We start from the raw sequence: 17,684 nt of genomic DNA, 5'->3' as shown, positions 1-17,684 counted from the left end.
GTTGAGTGAATCTCGTTTTTCTTTTATGTACTTGTTTCAGATTTCCAAATTCGTCCGAAGCGATTCAACTGGAAGCCTATAAAGCTAGCCATTCTTTGAATGGGTTGTATAAGGGCACAGAATGAGCTGCCTAGCTTGGTGATAACCATTTGGCCAAGGCAATAAACTGGAAATCAAAATCAAAAACAATATATTCTATACAAGTGGTGAACAACATGGTCCAACAGACATATTGGGCAAATCGGACCCCCACAATTCTGCGAACTAAAGGCTCTACCAATACCCAATTGACTTGAAATCAGTTGATCCAGAAAGGAGATATAGGTTTGCCTTATGTGACGTTATAGCTGATCTGTTTAATATGCTCTAACTGTGCCATTTAAAACTGTTAAGAACAAGCTCTATAATATTACATTTTTGTTTCGAAAGATTAAACGGAGCTCAGTTGGTTTACTATTTGTTTCATTTTTTGTTTTATGTCGTAGCCAATTTTAAGTCAATTTAAAAATGTATGCCCACCTTCCGGCAATTAACAGGATCGGTCATTATTTTTCAAGAATATTATTTGGAATGAATTTTCTAGGTGAACATACTGAAATTTTATATGTCTACTTACTTTTTTTCAACTATTTCAGCTTATGTCTTTCGTATATCCAGTGTAATAAGTAGGTTTGTTCTCTAGCTAATAAATGTTTCAAAAGAGCTATTCTAAGCAGTATGCTTAATAGTTATTCTCTTGTATTAAAATGTTGATTCCCCTCGACACCATCGATGTTAATTAATTTATCTAGAAATATTTATGTTCCCAGCAGAATAGAAAAAAGCTATACGAGATGCGATATACAGTCATTTTCAGTTGCTACAAATGCCAATCAATGAAAGCTGAAGAGTGCGAAGAATGGTTCGTAATATGCAAAAAACGGATCAATGGTTTCACACTTTTCGTAACGTTGTCCATTGACACCTATCTGAAGACACTTCTCTACACATTCTGTAAGCACATTAACTCTTAATGGGTCTGCTGAATTGTTTTTATTGTGATATTGTCCATAATAAATATAGCCATAACAGAACTTTTTGATATTTCTGTTTCTACAAATATTGGGACTAGAGGGACCGTTTTTTGGGAAAAAATAGCCTTTTCCTTTTCCATTGTACATATTGGATTATTTTTTCAAATATATTAATTTCGGTGTCTTGACTGCGTGGTATTAAGCTTGAGAAGATCGCACGGAACCAGAAGATGGGAATCTAGTGAATTAATTCACTAGAATTCACTATTCACACTTGAACAAATGAGACACATTCTACCTAATTTAGACAATTTATTTTCTTCTTTTTTAATTCAAAGTTTTATTTCAACCTTGACACACTAAACAATCATTAATTAATTGAGTTTAACCTCGTACACGAGGTATCATGTTAAGTGTGAATGGCGATTTTTTTAAAAGGTTAATGAATTAAAGTTCTTTATGTGGTCGCGACAATTCCGATACAATGAAATTAACATCACAGTAGCTCTGGCCAGACGGTAAAAGATCAATTAGTATTTGTTCCTGGTTCTGTCTATTGTAAGTTACGTTGACAGAACTTCAAACTGTGCTTACAGTCTAAACAGAAATGTGATTCTTGATATTCTCTGTTAGATTCCATATTTGTTTCGTCAAGATTGTAGGTCGTCCTACTAATGAACCAGACCACGAAATGTACTTTACTAACAAGAAGACAAGGGTATGAACAAATAAGTTAAACATTATAGTTCGGGGTTACATTTATGGTGCATTTCATATTAAGATGGTCTGGTACTAAAATGTAAATTTAGTCATTTGAGTTTTCCCAGCGCATCCCTTATGTCGAATTCCACCTATCCAGGCTTCTTTTACTTTTACGTGCACGCTAACGTGTTCACGGGGCCTCAGATTTTGTCCCTTTCAAACATCTAGACGTACTCTTGTCACCACCCACAAGTGGAAACAACGCTGGAAAACCCCGGAGAACATTCTCGACCTACACCAGGATTAAACCCCAGGCCTCATGATTAGTAAGCTAGCGCCTTACTCACTGAGCCTCCGCGGCGCTTTAACTGGCTAGAACAATAAAATGGAAGAACAATTATTTGTGCGGCGTTTCGAAGAGTATTTTCTCGAGGTTTTCAAGCAAGGTCACAGAAATAAATTAGTAAATGTTCTTCCATAATGTTGTTATTTATCGCCCAAGACGACACTTTCAACAAGCACCAACCTAATGATAAGAAAATCCTCACTTGAAGATTTTTTGGGGTTTCCATGGGAACAAAGTTGATTTAGCTTACGGTACGATATACAATTATTATTCCATGCCATTTTTTGGAGGGATTCCCATGGAAACAAAGTTAATTTAATTTAGGGTATACAATTATCATTCCGGGGCATATCTGAAACTGTTAAAAATATCTTTATGAATCTGTGTACAGAAACGATTTAAAAGAGTTATGCTTTAAATTATTAAATTATTCTTGCTTTTCTAAGTCCCAGAAATCAATACAGAATTTTGTAGATACACACCTTTATATTGTACAATTATCGGATGAATACCTTATGGGTTTCCATTTAAACGCATTTTTAGCAGATAGTTGTCAGTTTATGAGAGAGAAAAATGGGGTTTAACGTCCACTCGACACATACTATGTCATATAATGACTAACATATGGTACAATTTTATTTCAATAATTCACTTGCGCGTATAGGGGTTATTAGCAGAGGGGGGAAACCGGTAATTACAACACTTAACTCAATGACAAACCATATGATCTTAAGCGCATCCGTTAGACCATTCGGTCAGCCCCATGCCCCCGCTCGCTTGTCAGATTAAACCTTTTTTATATGCCGATTAATACATATTTATGTTTGTGTAATTCATATTGTGTTATCGGTCGACCCCCCTTTGGCCAAGGTCCCTTTGGTTGAAACGTTGTACATGAATGGTTTTTTTTTCATTCTTTGGCTATATTGTCTAAATAATGTTGGGTATTAAACATGCATTACTCATGGTGTGCTGAACACATAACACAAGATCCCACACATGGTCAAGTACAATAACTCCTGCAGTAATTATCAAAAATCATTACAGTTCCATAGACTTCAGGCCTAAAGAAACGTCTTCAATAGGCAGACTTAGCTCTTGCATAATGCATGTTTAAAACAATGATTTACAAAGAGACTAATTTAAATTAAAACGCCAAAGAACAGAAATAATTCAGTTCATTATCAGATCAACTCATTTTTTACACGGGACTAGGATGCCCTCGTCAATATGAATCATTGTTTGTCCTGTGTATTTCCAGTTAATTTACTAAATTACATTAAAACCAATTATGTCGCACTGCTGTCTTTCAGGAACAAATCTATTCATTTTATAAGAATGTTTATTTACCGAGACTATAATTATTGAATAATTATCTATTTTAATATCTGTGCAATTTTAATCTTGAAAATGCAAAGCTAATTTGTAGGCTCGGAATTCATCAATACTCAAAAGATAGGTTGTCGGGCAACAAAAGATACGCCCACGGCAGCTAAATCGTCCGGCGGTCGACAAGGGTTGTCGCATTTTTATTTTGTTGTAGAAATTGGAGGCATTTACAAGACAATTTCATACAGACCAGATTATAATTTTTGTCGGTTGGGGGTTCACAAGGTTCTACAAATTGAAACGAGGGTCATAACTCTGGAAGTAATTTACAGAAACTGTTGAAATTCGACAGGCTTTTTCGTTTTACTAATTTAAATAATGCATATAGCTGTCATACCGATCGAGTGATAACTTTTGTCATTCGAACGTTCTCAAGTTTCAACTAAGTGGAACAAGTGGCATAACTCTAGAAGTAATTGATGGAAATTGCTGAAATTCAATAGACCCCCGTTTCACAAATTTAAATGATGAATATAAATTTCATACATATCGGATAACTTTCATCAATCGAGCATTAACAAGGTTGAACAAAGTGAAACAAGGGCCATAACTCTAGAAGTAATTATAGTGAATTGCTGCAATTTAATAGACTTCTTCGTTTCACTAATTTAAATAATGCATATAAATTTCACAAAGATCGATAATAACTGTTGGCATTAGAGCGTTCACAAGGTTCAACAAAGTGAAACAAGGGTCCTAACTCTAATAAATGAAAATTGCTGAGGATTCTGCATAACCATTTCACAAAGATCGGATGATAACTTTTGGCGTTAGGGCATTCAGAAGTTTCATCAAAGTGAAACAAGGGCCATAACTCTAGGTGTAATTAACAGAAATTGCTGAAATTCAATAGGATTCTTCTTTTTTACTAATCTAATAAACACGTAGGAGATTCTTTATATATCAGACAGACGGACCGATGGTGGCGACGGCAATACGACGGTATATAAAAAAAAACTGTGTACGATTTATTTTATGTTTTAAATTGATTTGTAATATGGAGAAAACTGTAAACTTTTTACGGATGATATTGGTAATTATATTATGTCAGGTCTTGTACACGAGAACATTCTGGCTTTTTAGTACTGATCAAAGAGTTCTTCTTTGATAGATAGGCCTCACGGTGACAGCTTCAAATTTCACAATGGCCTATCTGAACTTTCGTATTTCATTTGAAATATATTTTTTTTAAAACAAATTTGTGTTTGTGTTTTACTCATACATCTATTATCTCAGAGTCTAACCGTAAGATATTTTGCCCCCCCCCTCCCGGGTTATAAATAATATTGTGACCTCTAGAAGGTTCACAACCTTGGTATTGTATACTTTTACACTATATGCGTACGGGAAGCTGTCAATTTGTCAGGCAGTTTCGGTCCGATTTCCAAAAAATTCAACTCAGTTGTCATACATCCATTATCTCAGAATCTTACCATAAGATATTTTACCCCACCCCTAGAGGGCCCATAACCTTGGAATTACATACTTTACACTATTTGCGTACGCGGAGCGGCCATTTCACCGGGCAGATATGGTCCGGTTTTCACGAAATTTTAACTCAACCGTCATTATGGTGTAACGGTTTTTAAAATCAGATAAAATTGTAACCTCTAGAGCGCCCACAAGCTAAAAAGGGGATTTTTCGTAAAATCTGGGGCTATACTCTAGGAAGTTAAAATCCAATATTATTCCAATATGTGCGAATATCGAAAGGGGCAGAGATCTTTTGGTAATAAACATACATTTTACCATGGACCTGTATTATAAGGTCCATGATTTTACATTTCATCAAAATCGGATAAAAATTCTGACCTTTAGTACACATGCTAAAAACATGATTTTTCGTAAAGCATGAAATTATGGTCCGATACATGTACATGTCAATATCGAAAGGAACCGAGATCTTAGCCATATAAACCTATATTTCAAGTTTCATCAAAATCGGGTAAAACTTGTCGTCTGTAGAGTGTCCACAAACCAATTGTGGATAGACGGACAGGGGTGACGACAATATACGTCTATATATATATATCTTATTACGAACATTACACTTTATCCATCAAATAAACGAAGACGGTAATTTATTCAGGAATATTCCTCACTTGAACTTCAAAAAGATACGTGAATTAAATTTTTTGAAAATTTCCAGAAAGGTATACCTATTAGTCGTTATTTTTTGTGGTAATCACATGTTACTCTATTTAGAATACAACATTCTCCATAAGAAATTACCAAGAATTACATTAAAGGGAGAGGGAGCTTATACGCCTAATTACCCTATTTCTTACCAGGACCTCATTATCATTTGACCCCAATCTGGCCGGTTCGTTTCAAAATGGATTAAGAACCCTGGTTAGGACCCTTGTTCACCCTATGTATTAAAAATAATCATCAATAATTAGAATTCAATATTGGTACATTTAAATCAGAATAGATGTTTTCTTAAGGTGAAATTATGGGCTACTGATATCAAAATAATATTTAAGACACAGTGAATATTTTAAAAACAGTTCCCGGCAAGTCAGAAGTAATGAAAATGACATGATTCACAAAAGACAAAAAGATAAACATGTAGAATGGATCAACCGTGTGCCCATTTAATTAGGACTGTTCACATATTTTATTGTACATAACGGATTAGACATTATAATAAAATGAATGAACGAAATGGAGTTTTAAGGCATGTCAGCTCCAACTGGCCTATAGTGTGCCAAACATCATATTGCTGAAGCAATGGCCTGGAAAATCCCTCTCTGGCCATTGCTGGATTGGCTTCTGATACTTGAGCTTTTGAGCGAGTGTGTCTATTCTTCCCGTTCAATCAAATCTATCCCATTTACAGCAACATGACAGCCCTTTGTTTAATCTGGGGTATTCCTTAAAACTTTAGACAGTGATTTAAGATATTAAAAATGATGAAAGTATTGTTCGTCTCCAAATAGTATTGTTTAAATTGTATCCGTGTTGATAGCCTTGTTTATCACGCAATTAGTTTTCCTGCAATATTCTGCTATGTACTGGTTAATTGGGCATAATAAAATCGTGAGTCATGATGTAACATTATGTAAACATATTTGGTCAAATTTGGAGCTCTGTTTAAAGCCTAATGATATTGTTACGCAGTTAGCTGTTGGTTGTTAATTGGATTATTGACCAGTCACAATTTGGAACAGAAATTTGCTTCCATTATAGCAGTGTTAAGTGGGATTAGCTCTAATCAAACGAAACACTGTGAGGAATATTGGTCAATTATATTAAAGGTTTTAAATGAATGTAAATAAGTTTATATACATTTATATGTGCTTTTGAACCATTTACAAAATGTACATTCAATTTAAGGTTTGGATGGCTTTTGATATTGCTGACATCAACCTTTTTTAAATTGTGCCTTTAATGCACATTACCAGATCTCTGTAGGTGAATGTAGATGAAAGACAACAACCATTAAAACAAAATCATTAAAAATTCATTGTCCTTTCTTTTTTATATACAATAAAATGTTCAGTTTAAATATACACAAACAATACATGTACGTGATACAACCCAGATGTAACAGTCAAAACAATTAAAATATTCCCTTAACTGTTAAAAAAATTCCTTTTGTTCACATTAACATAATGCTTTAAAATCAGTCTGGTGTGCAGTCTTGGGATGAGACTTTTTGTCTTAAAGAATTATTCAATCATCAGAATTAATTAAATTAATCCCAGCAGAACTGAAAGTTTTGTGCCACGCCAACAAAGATCTCTTATAATTATTCAGGTGTGGAGTCTTTAGATGGCACTTTTAATTTGAGAGTTAATTTGGATTTTCTAAAAGAAGTGTCCGAACCACTACTTTCCCCTGTCCCTGGTGAATAATGCTGTGGAACAAAACCTGCCAGTGGAGGGCGATATACATTAGCGTAATCATCGGTGTCTGATTTTTCACCAAATTCAAATGGATCAAACGATTTTTGAGAGGATTTTCGCTTTCGTTTTTGTTTGTCTTTGGTTTCCTTCTCTTTTCTTTCTGGAGTTCGTTCACTTAAAGACGACGATCCCTCCATGTCATAGGATTTGAGCGTCGGCTGTCGTTTAATTTTTATTTTGATGCCACCACCAGGATTTGTAATGGTACTGGTTAAAGCTACGCTTTCCTGGGAAGGACCAGGATAGGGTGGTGGCGGTGGAGGGGGATTATATCCTTTATCTGAATTATATTCATCAGTGTTATCAGAATGATCAGATTTACGTTCTATCACTACTGGACGATCAGGAACATAGTCACTATCATCATCTGCTTCTACATCAATATCATCATCATCTTCTTTATAATTTACTACGAGACTAGCTTCACGACGCGGAACGCGTGAGGTAACCATTAATTCTTCTCTTCTCCTTTCTTCTTCTAATCTACGCCTTTCTTCCTCTCGCTTTCTTCTCTCTATTCTTTTTCGCTTCTCTCTTTCCTTCCGTACAGCCTCTTCGCGTTTTTTCATTTCTTCTTCCCATCTTTGTCTGGCTAACTCCTCCTCTTGTTTTTGTTTCAGAAGTTCCTGAATTTGACGTCGTTTTTTCTCCTCTGCGTCTCTTTGCTGCTGAACTATTCTTTGCTTGGCTTCCATTTTTTCTCTGATTATTCTTTCTTTCTCCTCCTGTATTTTTTTCTCACGATCCAATATTTCTTGCACACGCACCTGTTCCATGAATTCTTCCAGAAGTGCCTCCCCACTTTTTGCACCATCAGCGTCAGATAAACTTACTAACATATCGTCCTTTAAGGGAGGGAAGATTTCTTTGAAATTAATCTCTGCCGTTTCATCTACCCGCACAGTTAAACTATCCCCGAAATATTCATACAGTTCTTGATACAATTCTTGAGGAGATTTAATGACAACATTTGCTCCTCCAAAAATAAAACCACTACTACTGTTATTACTGTTCATTGTTTTTGCCTCATTATTATTGTCATTTTTGGCACCAATATCATGTTCCTTTTTAAATTCTTCAAATCGATTCTTCAATAACAACTCGGCTGCCAGCTGAAAAAAAATAGTCAAATATTATAGGAGGATAATACATGTATAGTTGAATAAAAATTTGAATAAAAACATCAGATGATTGCCTTCGATTTAACATTTAAACAAATTCGCAAATGAAATGGGTTTTACCATTCAACTTTCTGCCCCAACCGGGCTACTGAAAACCATGTTCCTGTTCCTGAAACAACGACTTCGCGCTTACAACATCTGGACGTTACTAGGTTACTTTACAATTCCTGAACTTATAGCTACGTTATCTGCAGACACGTGATCAGTAGCGTCCAATCAGAGGCTGTGACATAGCGACCTCCGTGGAAACCTTGACATTGAACAAACCTTGAACTTTGCAACTCGATTATCACAGGTAGACATTTTAGCTGGAAAGCACGAGATTTGGTATTCACGACGATCGAGGAATATGATAGGCTTACAAGCTGGGTAAATACCCAATCGAAATTATTGCAGAAATATGCAGGGTATTACGTGAAGGCCTTGATAAGATTACGTAGTTAAAGCAAGATCAAGCCTTCTATTGAAGATGCTGAAATCGAGTATATGCCATGCATTGTGCTATGACTTTATGAGAGAAATTTTGCCAAGAGAGCATCGCTAAACGAACACCGTTAGAAAGTTAGATTGGTTTTTTGTACTATCCGCACAACTATTAACAAGCGGAAACCAGACCGGAAAATCCTGAGGTAATTTCTCAACCAAAGTCGGGATCAATCTAATGACTTCCAGGTCAGCAAGCCAGTGTCTTACCCACTGAGCCATCAAAGCTCCCAATAGTATTTTTGACACAGCTTCCAAACTACAACTTTTGCAAATGCTGTATCATACATGTTTAGAGAGGTTATCAAAAAACCCCTCCAAACTCATACCAGGCAAGGAAATGTAATGTGCCAAAAATTATTTCTTATACAGTGTTTCTTACCAGAAGAGCCCCATAAACCTTGTATGCGTCCGATCTTACTAGAGCATTACGTATAGATATATCCTCCATTGCTACATTTAAATGTGACCAGAATGTTGATAAATTTGGTAGGAGGATTTCTTCAATTGTCTGAAAAATTTAATAGATAACTGTTCTAAAATCTAACAAACTATCAAAACGTACATATGCTTTATGTTATATGTATGATTGTCGACCATCCTCGACTGATGGTCGACTATCCTCTGCAGATGATCTGTGAAACAACAATTTTTATTATTTTGGGTGATATATGGGGGATTAATTGAATTGCCAATTGATTATTGTCTTTAATCTGAAAGCTAGAAGATAAAAAAAATATGGCTGTCACAAAGAATTGTTTAAGTGATTAATAACGAAAAATTGATCCCCAAAAATGGGTAGGATTAATAGTAATTACACCTTGATTTTAGTACCATTAAATAACTAAGCACATTTTCCATGCATATTGACAAGTGAGAACCTACTTGCAAAATTCTAAAGTTTTTGTTCGTCCAACAGCTCAACAACTGTGGTCCCCACAACCAAAATGGATACAAGGTTTAAGAAAAGTACAACATGCTTGTTACCATTTCTCTTGATAATATTAAAAAAATATTCAACAATGTTTAACTTAATTCTTTGTTATCATTTGGTTGTAAACAAGCCAACAGTGAGGCTGATGTCCCCCGCCGAAATAGGAAAATAATTAGAGGACACATATAAATTTATCACAAATTATCTTTTACAAAGTATTGAACAATCAAACAGTATATCTTTACTTATAGTCTAACAATCAAAGTAGGAGAGTTATTGTTTTCCAAAGTCTCGACCAATCAAATTGCGTATCGCTCTGCTTACCCTGAGCAGAAAATGCTCATTATCAAACTTAGTCAAGGTATTACTGTAATGAAACTATACACCAAGTTTCATCATTCTCACTTAATTAGAACTAAAGTTATCGTGTCCCAAAGCATCAACCAATCAAATTGCTTATCTCTGCTTACCCTAAGCGGAAAATGCTCATCTTCGAACTCCATCAAGGCATTGACCTAATCAACACATACACCAAGTTTGAACATTCTAGCTCAATTAGGAAGAGAGTTATCATGCCCCAAAGTATCAACCAATCAAATTGCTTATCTCTGCTTACCCTAAGCGGAAAATGCTCATCTTCGAACTCCATCAAGGCATTGACCTAATAAACACATACACCAAGTTTGAACATTCTAGCTCAATTAAAAGTTATCGTGTCCCAAAGCATCAACCAATCAAATTGCTTATCTCTGCTTACCCTAAGCGGAAAATGCTCATCTTCGAACTCCATCAAGGCATTGACCTAATCAACACATACACCAAGTTTGAACATTCTAGCCCAATTAGGAAGAGAGTTATCGTGTCCCAAAGCATCAACCAATCAAATTGCTTATCTCTGCTTACCCTAAGCGGAAAATGCTCATCTTCGAACTCCATCAAGGCATTGACCTAATAAACACATACACCAAGTTTGAACATTCTAGCTCAATTAGGAAGAGAGTTATTGTGTCCCAAAAAGTGTGACGGACAGACAGACGGACGGACAGACAGACAGACAGACAGACAGACAGACAGACAGACAGACAGACAGACAGACAGACAGACAGACAGACAGACAGACGGACGAACCCATTTTAATAGTCCCCTGCTTTCTTCGAAAGGCGGGGGACAAATACGAATACCGGTACAGCACATTACTAGGACAAATTAAAGCAAATACATTATTTATCCCTAAGTTATCAAGAGATAAATTTTTAATAATAATGAAAACAAATCGTTTTCAGTTATCAATTGATTGAATAATACATGTGCAACACATAAATATAACTAGAGCATCACTAACGCTGCAATATACGTCCACATTCCTGCTTTCATTGATATGGTACTTTTTTAAAATGAAGAGCATGATGTATAAAATAGCTGCAATGACAGAAATATGACAAGAGGCAAAGAAGGCTAGGCGTTAAGTTTATTTTGCCAAATTTAGAGACTAAATATTAACAAAAAAGTGGGTGTGACAGAGCCCCAGGGGGTCAGGGAATGCACCAAAATAAATAAATGCTGGCTTTACAGTATAAGGAATAAAAAGGCAAAGTTCCAAGATCATCTGTTCATAATTGCAGCCTGTAGATGATAAATACAAAAATTGGGAAAGGCTCTGTCCCTAGGGGTTGGATTTGGAACAATATAAATAGGCACCACCCTGTTATTGAAATGGTTGATATGCTGAATTTGAACATAGTCTGTTAATTATAGCAATCTGTAGAGTATTTACAGACAAAAAAGTTGCTGTGGTACCACACCCCTGGGAGTCAGGACATGTACCAAAATAAATAGTTGTTATCCTTACAGGAATAAATATGCCCAGTTCCAAGGGGATCCATTCTGAATTCCAGTCTGTAGACAAAAAACACAAAAGTAGGGGCGTGGCTCTGGCTCTCTATGATGTATCATTCCGAATTGGATCCAAATCTGTTAATAACTGCAGCCTATATATCATTTACAGACAAAATATTAACAAAAAGTGGGTGTGGCACCGCCCATTGGGGAGGGTGTCATGTACCAAAATCAATAGTTGCTGTCCTTAGGGTATCAGGAATAAGTATCCCAAGTTCCAAGATATTCCATTCAGAATTTTGGCCATCGGACGCTAAACACAAAAATTGGGCGTGGCTCTGCCCCTGGAGGTCGGGACATTCACCAAAATCAGTAGTTGCCGCCCATAGGCTATAAGGAATACATATGCAAAGTTCCAAGCTGATCCACACAGAATTGTGGCCTGTATAAGATAAACACAAAAATTAGGCGTGGCTCTGCCCCTGGGGGTTGGGACATGCACCAAAATCAATAGTTGCCACCCTTAGGCTATAAGAAGGAATATATAATATATGCCATGTTCCAAAACAATCCATTAAGAATTGCAGCCTGTAGGTGAAACACAGACACACACAAAAATTGGGCATGGCTTTGTTTCAGGGGGTCGGGCTTGGGCATGCACCAACAATAATAGATGTCATCCTTAGGGCATGAAGAATACGTTTTCAAGACAATCGATTAAGAATTGCGGCCTGTAGGCGACACACAGACACACAAAAAGAAAATGGGTGTGGCTCAGCTGACTAATACAGTTAGAAAAGGTGAGAGAGAGAGAGAGAAATGGGGTTTAACATCCACTTGACACATACTAGGGTTATTTCGGGACTAACGCATGGTTCAATTTTTTATTTCAATACTTCGCTTGCGAGTAGGGGTCTTTAGCAGTGGAAGGAAACTGGAGGACCCAGAGAAAACCCACGAGGTTGGACAGGCAACCCTACTCCTTTTCACGTATAACCAGGGAATCGAAACCCCGCCAGTTGACTCAATGACAGATTTAGAAAACGTAATTTGAGTGAGAGTGATTGTTAGTGTGAGACTTCCTTACCAAATTTGATTTGAATCCATTAAATAGTATACAAGAGGAAGCAAAAAAATGCTAGAAACCATCGAATGGTTTTGAAGACGTCAAAAAATGTTACTATAAATTCAATAATTTATGGGGACAGTGTAGCTTACATGTTATTTGAACATATCTGAATTTATCAAGATCAACATGGACAGAATAGTGTGACATAACCTTAATAAACATCAATCGATAAGGAAAATTGGTTCCATGGCAATGAGATTTTGAATATTGCTTTTAAGATCATTCTCTCCAAACCATTCATTTTAAGAAAACATAGCTTTGTGGGAAAAAGCTCTCACAAATGCAAAAAGTCTTATTCTTTTTCTAACCTTTAATTCACTTTTAAGAAATCAGGTTTGTTACAAAGCACGTTTTTCTAAAGATAAGGATAATTTACTATTCATATGATACAATGCATTTTCAAAAAAAAAATGCAAAATTCTAGAAGTAAAGGTCTCTGGGGTTTTGAAATTAACTGAAGCATTCTACTAAAGAGAAAAACAGTGTACAAAGCATCTATTGCATTAAAATATCTTTACATGCTTATAAATTATAAACAGAAGCCATTCCGAATTCTTATGGAAACCTACTGACTTTTCTGTATCATACATATATCTAAATATATATTCAAAGCATTGTGATAATTTCTTATTCTTGCTATTTTTTAACACATTATTTATCACCTATTTTTTAAAAAAAACAACAATAAAAACCATGCCATTTTGGAGTTAAAGGAGCTAAATCGTTAACAATTGGGACCTAGAAATTGACAAAAGTGGGTTGCAACGCATATAATACTGTAATATGAATGTATATAAACTGATTTACATTCAATGGTTTCCGTTTTTACTCCAATTTCAAATCAGTTATGTTCGGCGAAATAAGCCAGCAGTCTCAAGCGAGTGCAAATTTCTAGCGTCTGGTTATTCCAGCCTACATTCGCCGTTAGATTTGGTGCAATGTGTCTAGCCTCGTCCCTCAAGTCTCTTGATACATCTGGGGCTGAAGCGCATTATGGTACACGATTCGTGTACCAATGGTAAAATGTTTATTTTGTCTTAAATATTGGATATCAAAAGCCCATCTTTTTCCGGTAAGATCACAACATGAATGTTGATTTAATTTGACCAATAAATCGTGTTTTTAATGTTGAAGATTTTGGATGATATTGAGTTAGAGAATTAGCTACTTTAAAGGAAGAGTTTTTCTACATGTGTATGACAGTAACACAGACAAATTGATGAAATTATCTATTTGTTTTGTAGAAATATTGTTGTTGCAACATTGTTTTCGAATTTATAGACAAGGAATAGACAATCTGATTAAAATACAGATCTATATTTCGTTTCATTTTTTTATACTTTCGATGGCCTACACTACATGAAGATCTGACAAGTTATAGCGATAGGTCACGTCAGGGGACAAAAGACCGACTTATGACCCTTTTGACGTCAGACATTTGATTAACCAATCAGCATTGATGTTACTAGTGGATTACCCACAGTTCCGTGAAAAACACACCTAAAGCTCGCAGTAACAGGCCGTTTCATTGGCTTATCCCTGACACCATTCAGAACACGAGTTAAATAACAACTCTTCCAGATCCAAGTGTAGTAAAGACAAGTAAAACGAAATTTTGAACTATAAAAACGAAACGAAATAGGATCTGTGTTTTAACCAGATTGAGGAATAGAGAAAAATGATGGCATTATATTGTATTAATTAATATCTTTGGCAAGGTATTAGATTCACATATATGTACTTAAATCAAGTTAGCGAATGAGTGGCATATTGTTACATAAAATGAGTTATAATTTGGTAAACAATAGCTGGTTCTATGTTACAGATTACACGTGATTGAAAATTTACCCATTGCATCATTTGATTTAAGGGACCAATCATATCAGTAATTGCACAGGTTCAGGGTCATGAATAGGCTAGTCTGTGCATGATGTCCATATGTCCTATAAAAGAAATCATGGCAAACTTTTAAGCCAAATTTCCTAGACAGCAGCTTGATTCCAGAAGGGAAAAGATGTAGCAATTTCTATCAAAAGACTCAGCCTAGTGAGTCTGGCTGGCTAGTGTTTGTGAATGACCTTAGTATTGTAATCTATACTATGCTTGTCTCCATGTATCCAGCTGTGTTATATAAAATGTAAAAACAAACTGTTGCATTGTTATAACTGCTGGAAAGACAAGCGTCTTAAGAAAACAGTAAGAAGTAAATACGCAACGTGAAGGGGAAGCAAAGATAACCAGAGACAAATTCTAGACGATCACAAGGCTACTAAGATATGTAGTAAGAAAAGATGCATGGGTTGTACGATACGTAGGATGTGGCGACCGGTTTTGGAATATCCCGCTCTCCACGTCTGACAGAAAGGCCCATGGTGCTACACTTTAACAAATATTATATAAGGTTATGGTACTATAGTAAAATATGAGAGACAGCTGTCAGAAATTTATAAAGAGTTTTAAAATTAGAAGGCTCTGACGGTGTTTAAATATTTATGTCATAGATGTTTGAAGTGGTACTACCATTTTGGGCCACAATTGGCGATTGTTAAAATATATGAAACTCCTCCCTAACTTCATTGATATACATGAAAAAGGCATTGATATACTACTTAGAACCCCAAAATCCACAGGAGCGTCACAAAATTATAGATCTTTTTCTAAATTGATTTTAAAAATTAAACTGGCTTTTTATGTTTACTGTATAGTTTCAAAAGGACTTTAATAGTAATTAATTTAAGTAAAATTTTAAGCATATTTTTGTCATATTTTAAGGTTTAGCAGTACTTAATCCAGCAAGAAAACTGATATTAGTATTACTGGTACTAAAATTGATAGGATAATCTGAATTTTGATATGTTTCATCTTTCAATTTAAACAAAACTGTAAACTTTTTTTATACACTATCTGAATTTTTAACAATTTCAAATTAACCGAGAAATTGCAGAAGGTTTGATCAATAAATCTCAAAATCTTTGACAATGGTTCCGTGATGACTGAAGTAAACCCACAAAAGATAGGTTGCCAGGCAACGAAACATATGCCCAAAGCAGCCAAATTGTCCGCACATTTGACAAGAGTTGTCGCATATTTATTCCTTTTTAGATTATGGGAACAGTCACAAGACACCAATATTAATTTCATTCATACAGACTGGATGAAAACCTTTGTTGAAAGAGCATTCACAAGATTCTACAAAGTGAAACAAGTGTCAAAACGCTAGAAGTAGTTAACAGAAATTGTTGTAATTAAATTGGCATCTTCGTCTCACTAATATAAACAACATATAAATTTAAAAAAGATTGAATAATAAATGTAGAGTGTTCACAAGAAATTGTGGACAAATGGATGGACAGAGTTGACAGCAATATACGACCACATTTCTGTGTGGGTGTATAATAAATTTTGTATGACTCTGAATTCCAATTAAGTTTCCTAAAAGGTCTCTCTTTTCTTTGAATACTGTTTTGCGTCATGACTAACTTATTTGTACTTTTTAGCTGATATAACAAATTACTAATCATTAATTATTAATACTTATATCATTATAACCACTGACATTTCTAAAAGAACTACTTATTTTTTATTCCCCACATTATCATACCATTGACTGTTGTTATCAATGGCTACGAGTCAATAAACAAAGGCACACAGAGGATAGAGAATAATTAGGGCTGTCTTTGTCTATCAAATGGTATATCATCAAATATTCATTTAGACACTCTAAATATTCTACCATGTCACTTACAGAAAATGAATAATTTATTATTTGTCTATCATTCTTGTCCAATATACCGGTAGACAAATCAAGAATAACACCTTTTTAATAATAGTTGCCAAAAATCCTAAAACTCTACCACCTCAACTTCTTTTAACTAAAAGAGTGTGATTTCTGAATTTCTTTATTTCCCTTTTATAAGAATTCAAGACAGTTAACACTTTAAGTGAAGACCACCTGAGGATTCAACTCCTGGAAAAATGACAACACAAGGATATCTACTCATACCGTAAAGTCTCTAAGCGTGGTGTGAGTGATATAGGAATACCTTGCAAACTAAAATATTGTACAAGTTGAATCTGTTATAGGAATATCAGTCCAAAAATCGTTCAGTATTTACAAAGATGATGAACCGAAATTCCACCGATTTATAAACAGATGGGCTTGTTTATAATATAATCCAATTGAATCCAAGCCAGGAGATTGATATATTGATTTAGTTTTCTCAATAAAATGCTCAATTATCAATCTGTGTACATATTAGCATGGATTAAACTGTGAGAAATTTAATATTTTCCGAAAAATGCAAAGGATGCCAAAAGATATAACACGCAGTTGCCATGCAAGATACGCCAACATTTTGCAAGACATAGACAGAGAACAAGCTAAACGGAAAAGTGATTTTTCGTATAATAAGGGCCATAATCCAGGAAGTTAGGGTTTGATTAGCCCAAATATCAAAAGGATCCCAGATCTTTGGGACATAAACATATATCTATAGTTTCATAAAAATTAATAACCAGCGGCTGCCAGGCAGGATACGCCCACATTTTCGAGAGATGGATAAAAAACAAGCAAAAACGAAAGTGATTTTTCCTACAATCAAGGGCCATAATTCAGGAAATTACAATTCGATATGCGCAAATATCGAAAGGAACCGAGATCTTTGGGTTATAAACTTGCATTTCAAGTTTCAACAAAATCGGATAAAAACTGTGACCTCTATAGGGTCCACAACCTTGATATACCATATTTTTACGCTATT

At 35.2% G+C, this 17,684-nt stretch overlaps 1 protein-coding gene across 3 annotated transcripts in view; it reads right to left on the bottom strand.

The window, feature by feature from the left end:
* Positions 1-6,843: 6,843 nt before the first annotated feature.
* LOC126821839 (TAF6-like RNA polymerase II p300/CBP-associated factor-associated factor 65 kDa subunit 6L) overlaps positions 6,844-17,684 on the bottom strand; it is a 43,748-nt gene continuing 32,907 nt past the window's right edge. For all 3 annotated transcript variants that reach the window (XM_050550351.2, XM_050550352.2, XM_050550350.2), the window contains exons 11-12: positions 9,408-9,536; positions 6,844-8,473 (exon numbers count right to left, since the gene is read on the bottom strand). In XM_050550351.2, the coding sequence (XP_050406308.1) occupies positions 7,205-8,473; positions 9,408-9,536 (1,398 nt within the window). In that variant the 3' untranslated portion in view covers positions 6,844-7,204. The remainder of the gene's footprint in view (positions 8,474-9,407; positions 9,537-17,684) is intronic.

Source organism: Patella vulgata, chromosome 5 (genome assembly GCF_932274485.2).
Source record: "Patella vulgata chromosome 5, xgPatVulg1.2, whole genome shotgun sequence".
In the NCBI taxonomy this organism is placed as follows: domain Eukaryota; kingdom Metazoa; phylum Mollusca; class Gastropoda; family Patellidae; genus Patella; species Patella vulgata.
Note: the sequence above shows the minus strand (reverse complement) of the source record. Positions and strands in the feature narration are given on the sequence as shown.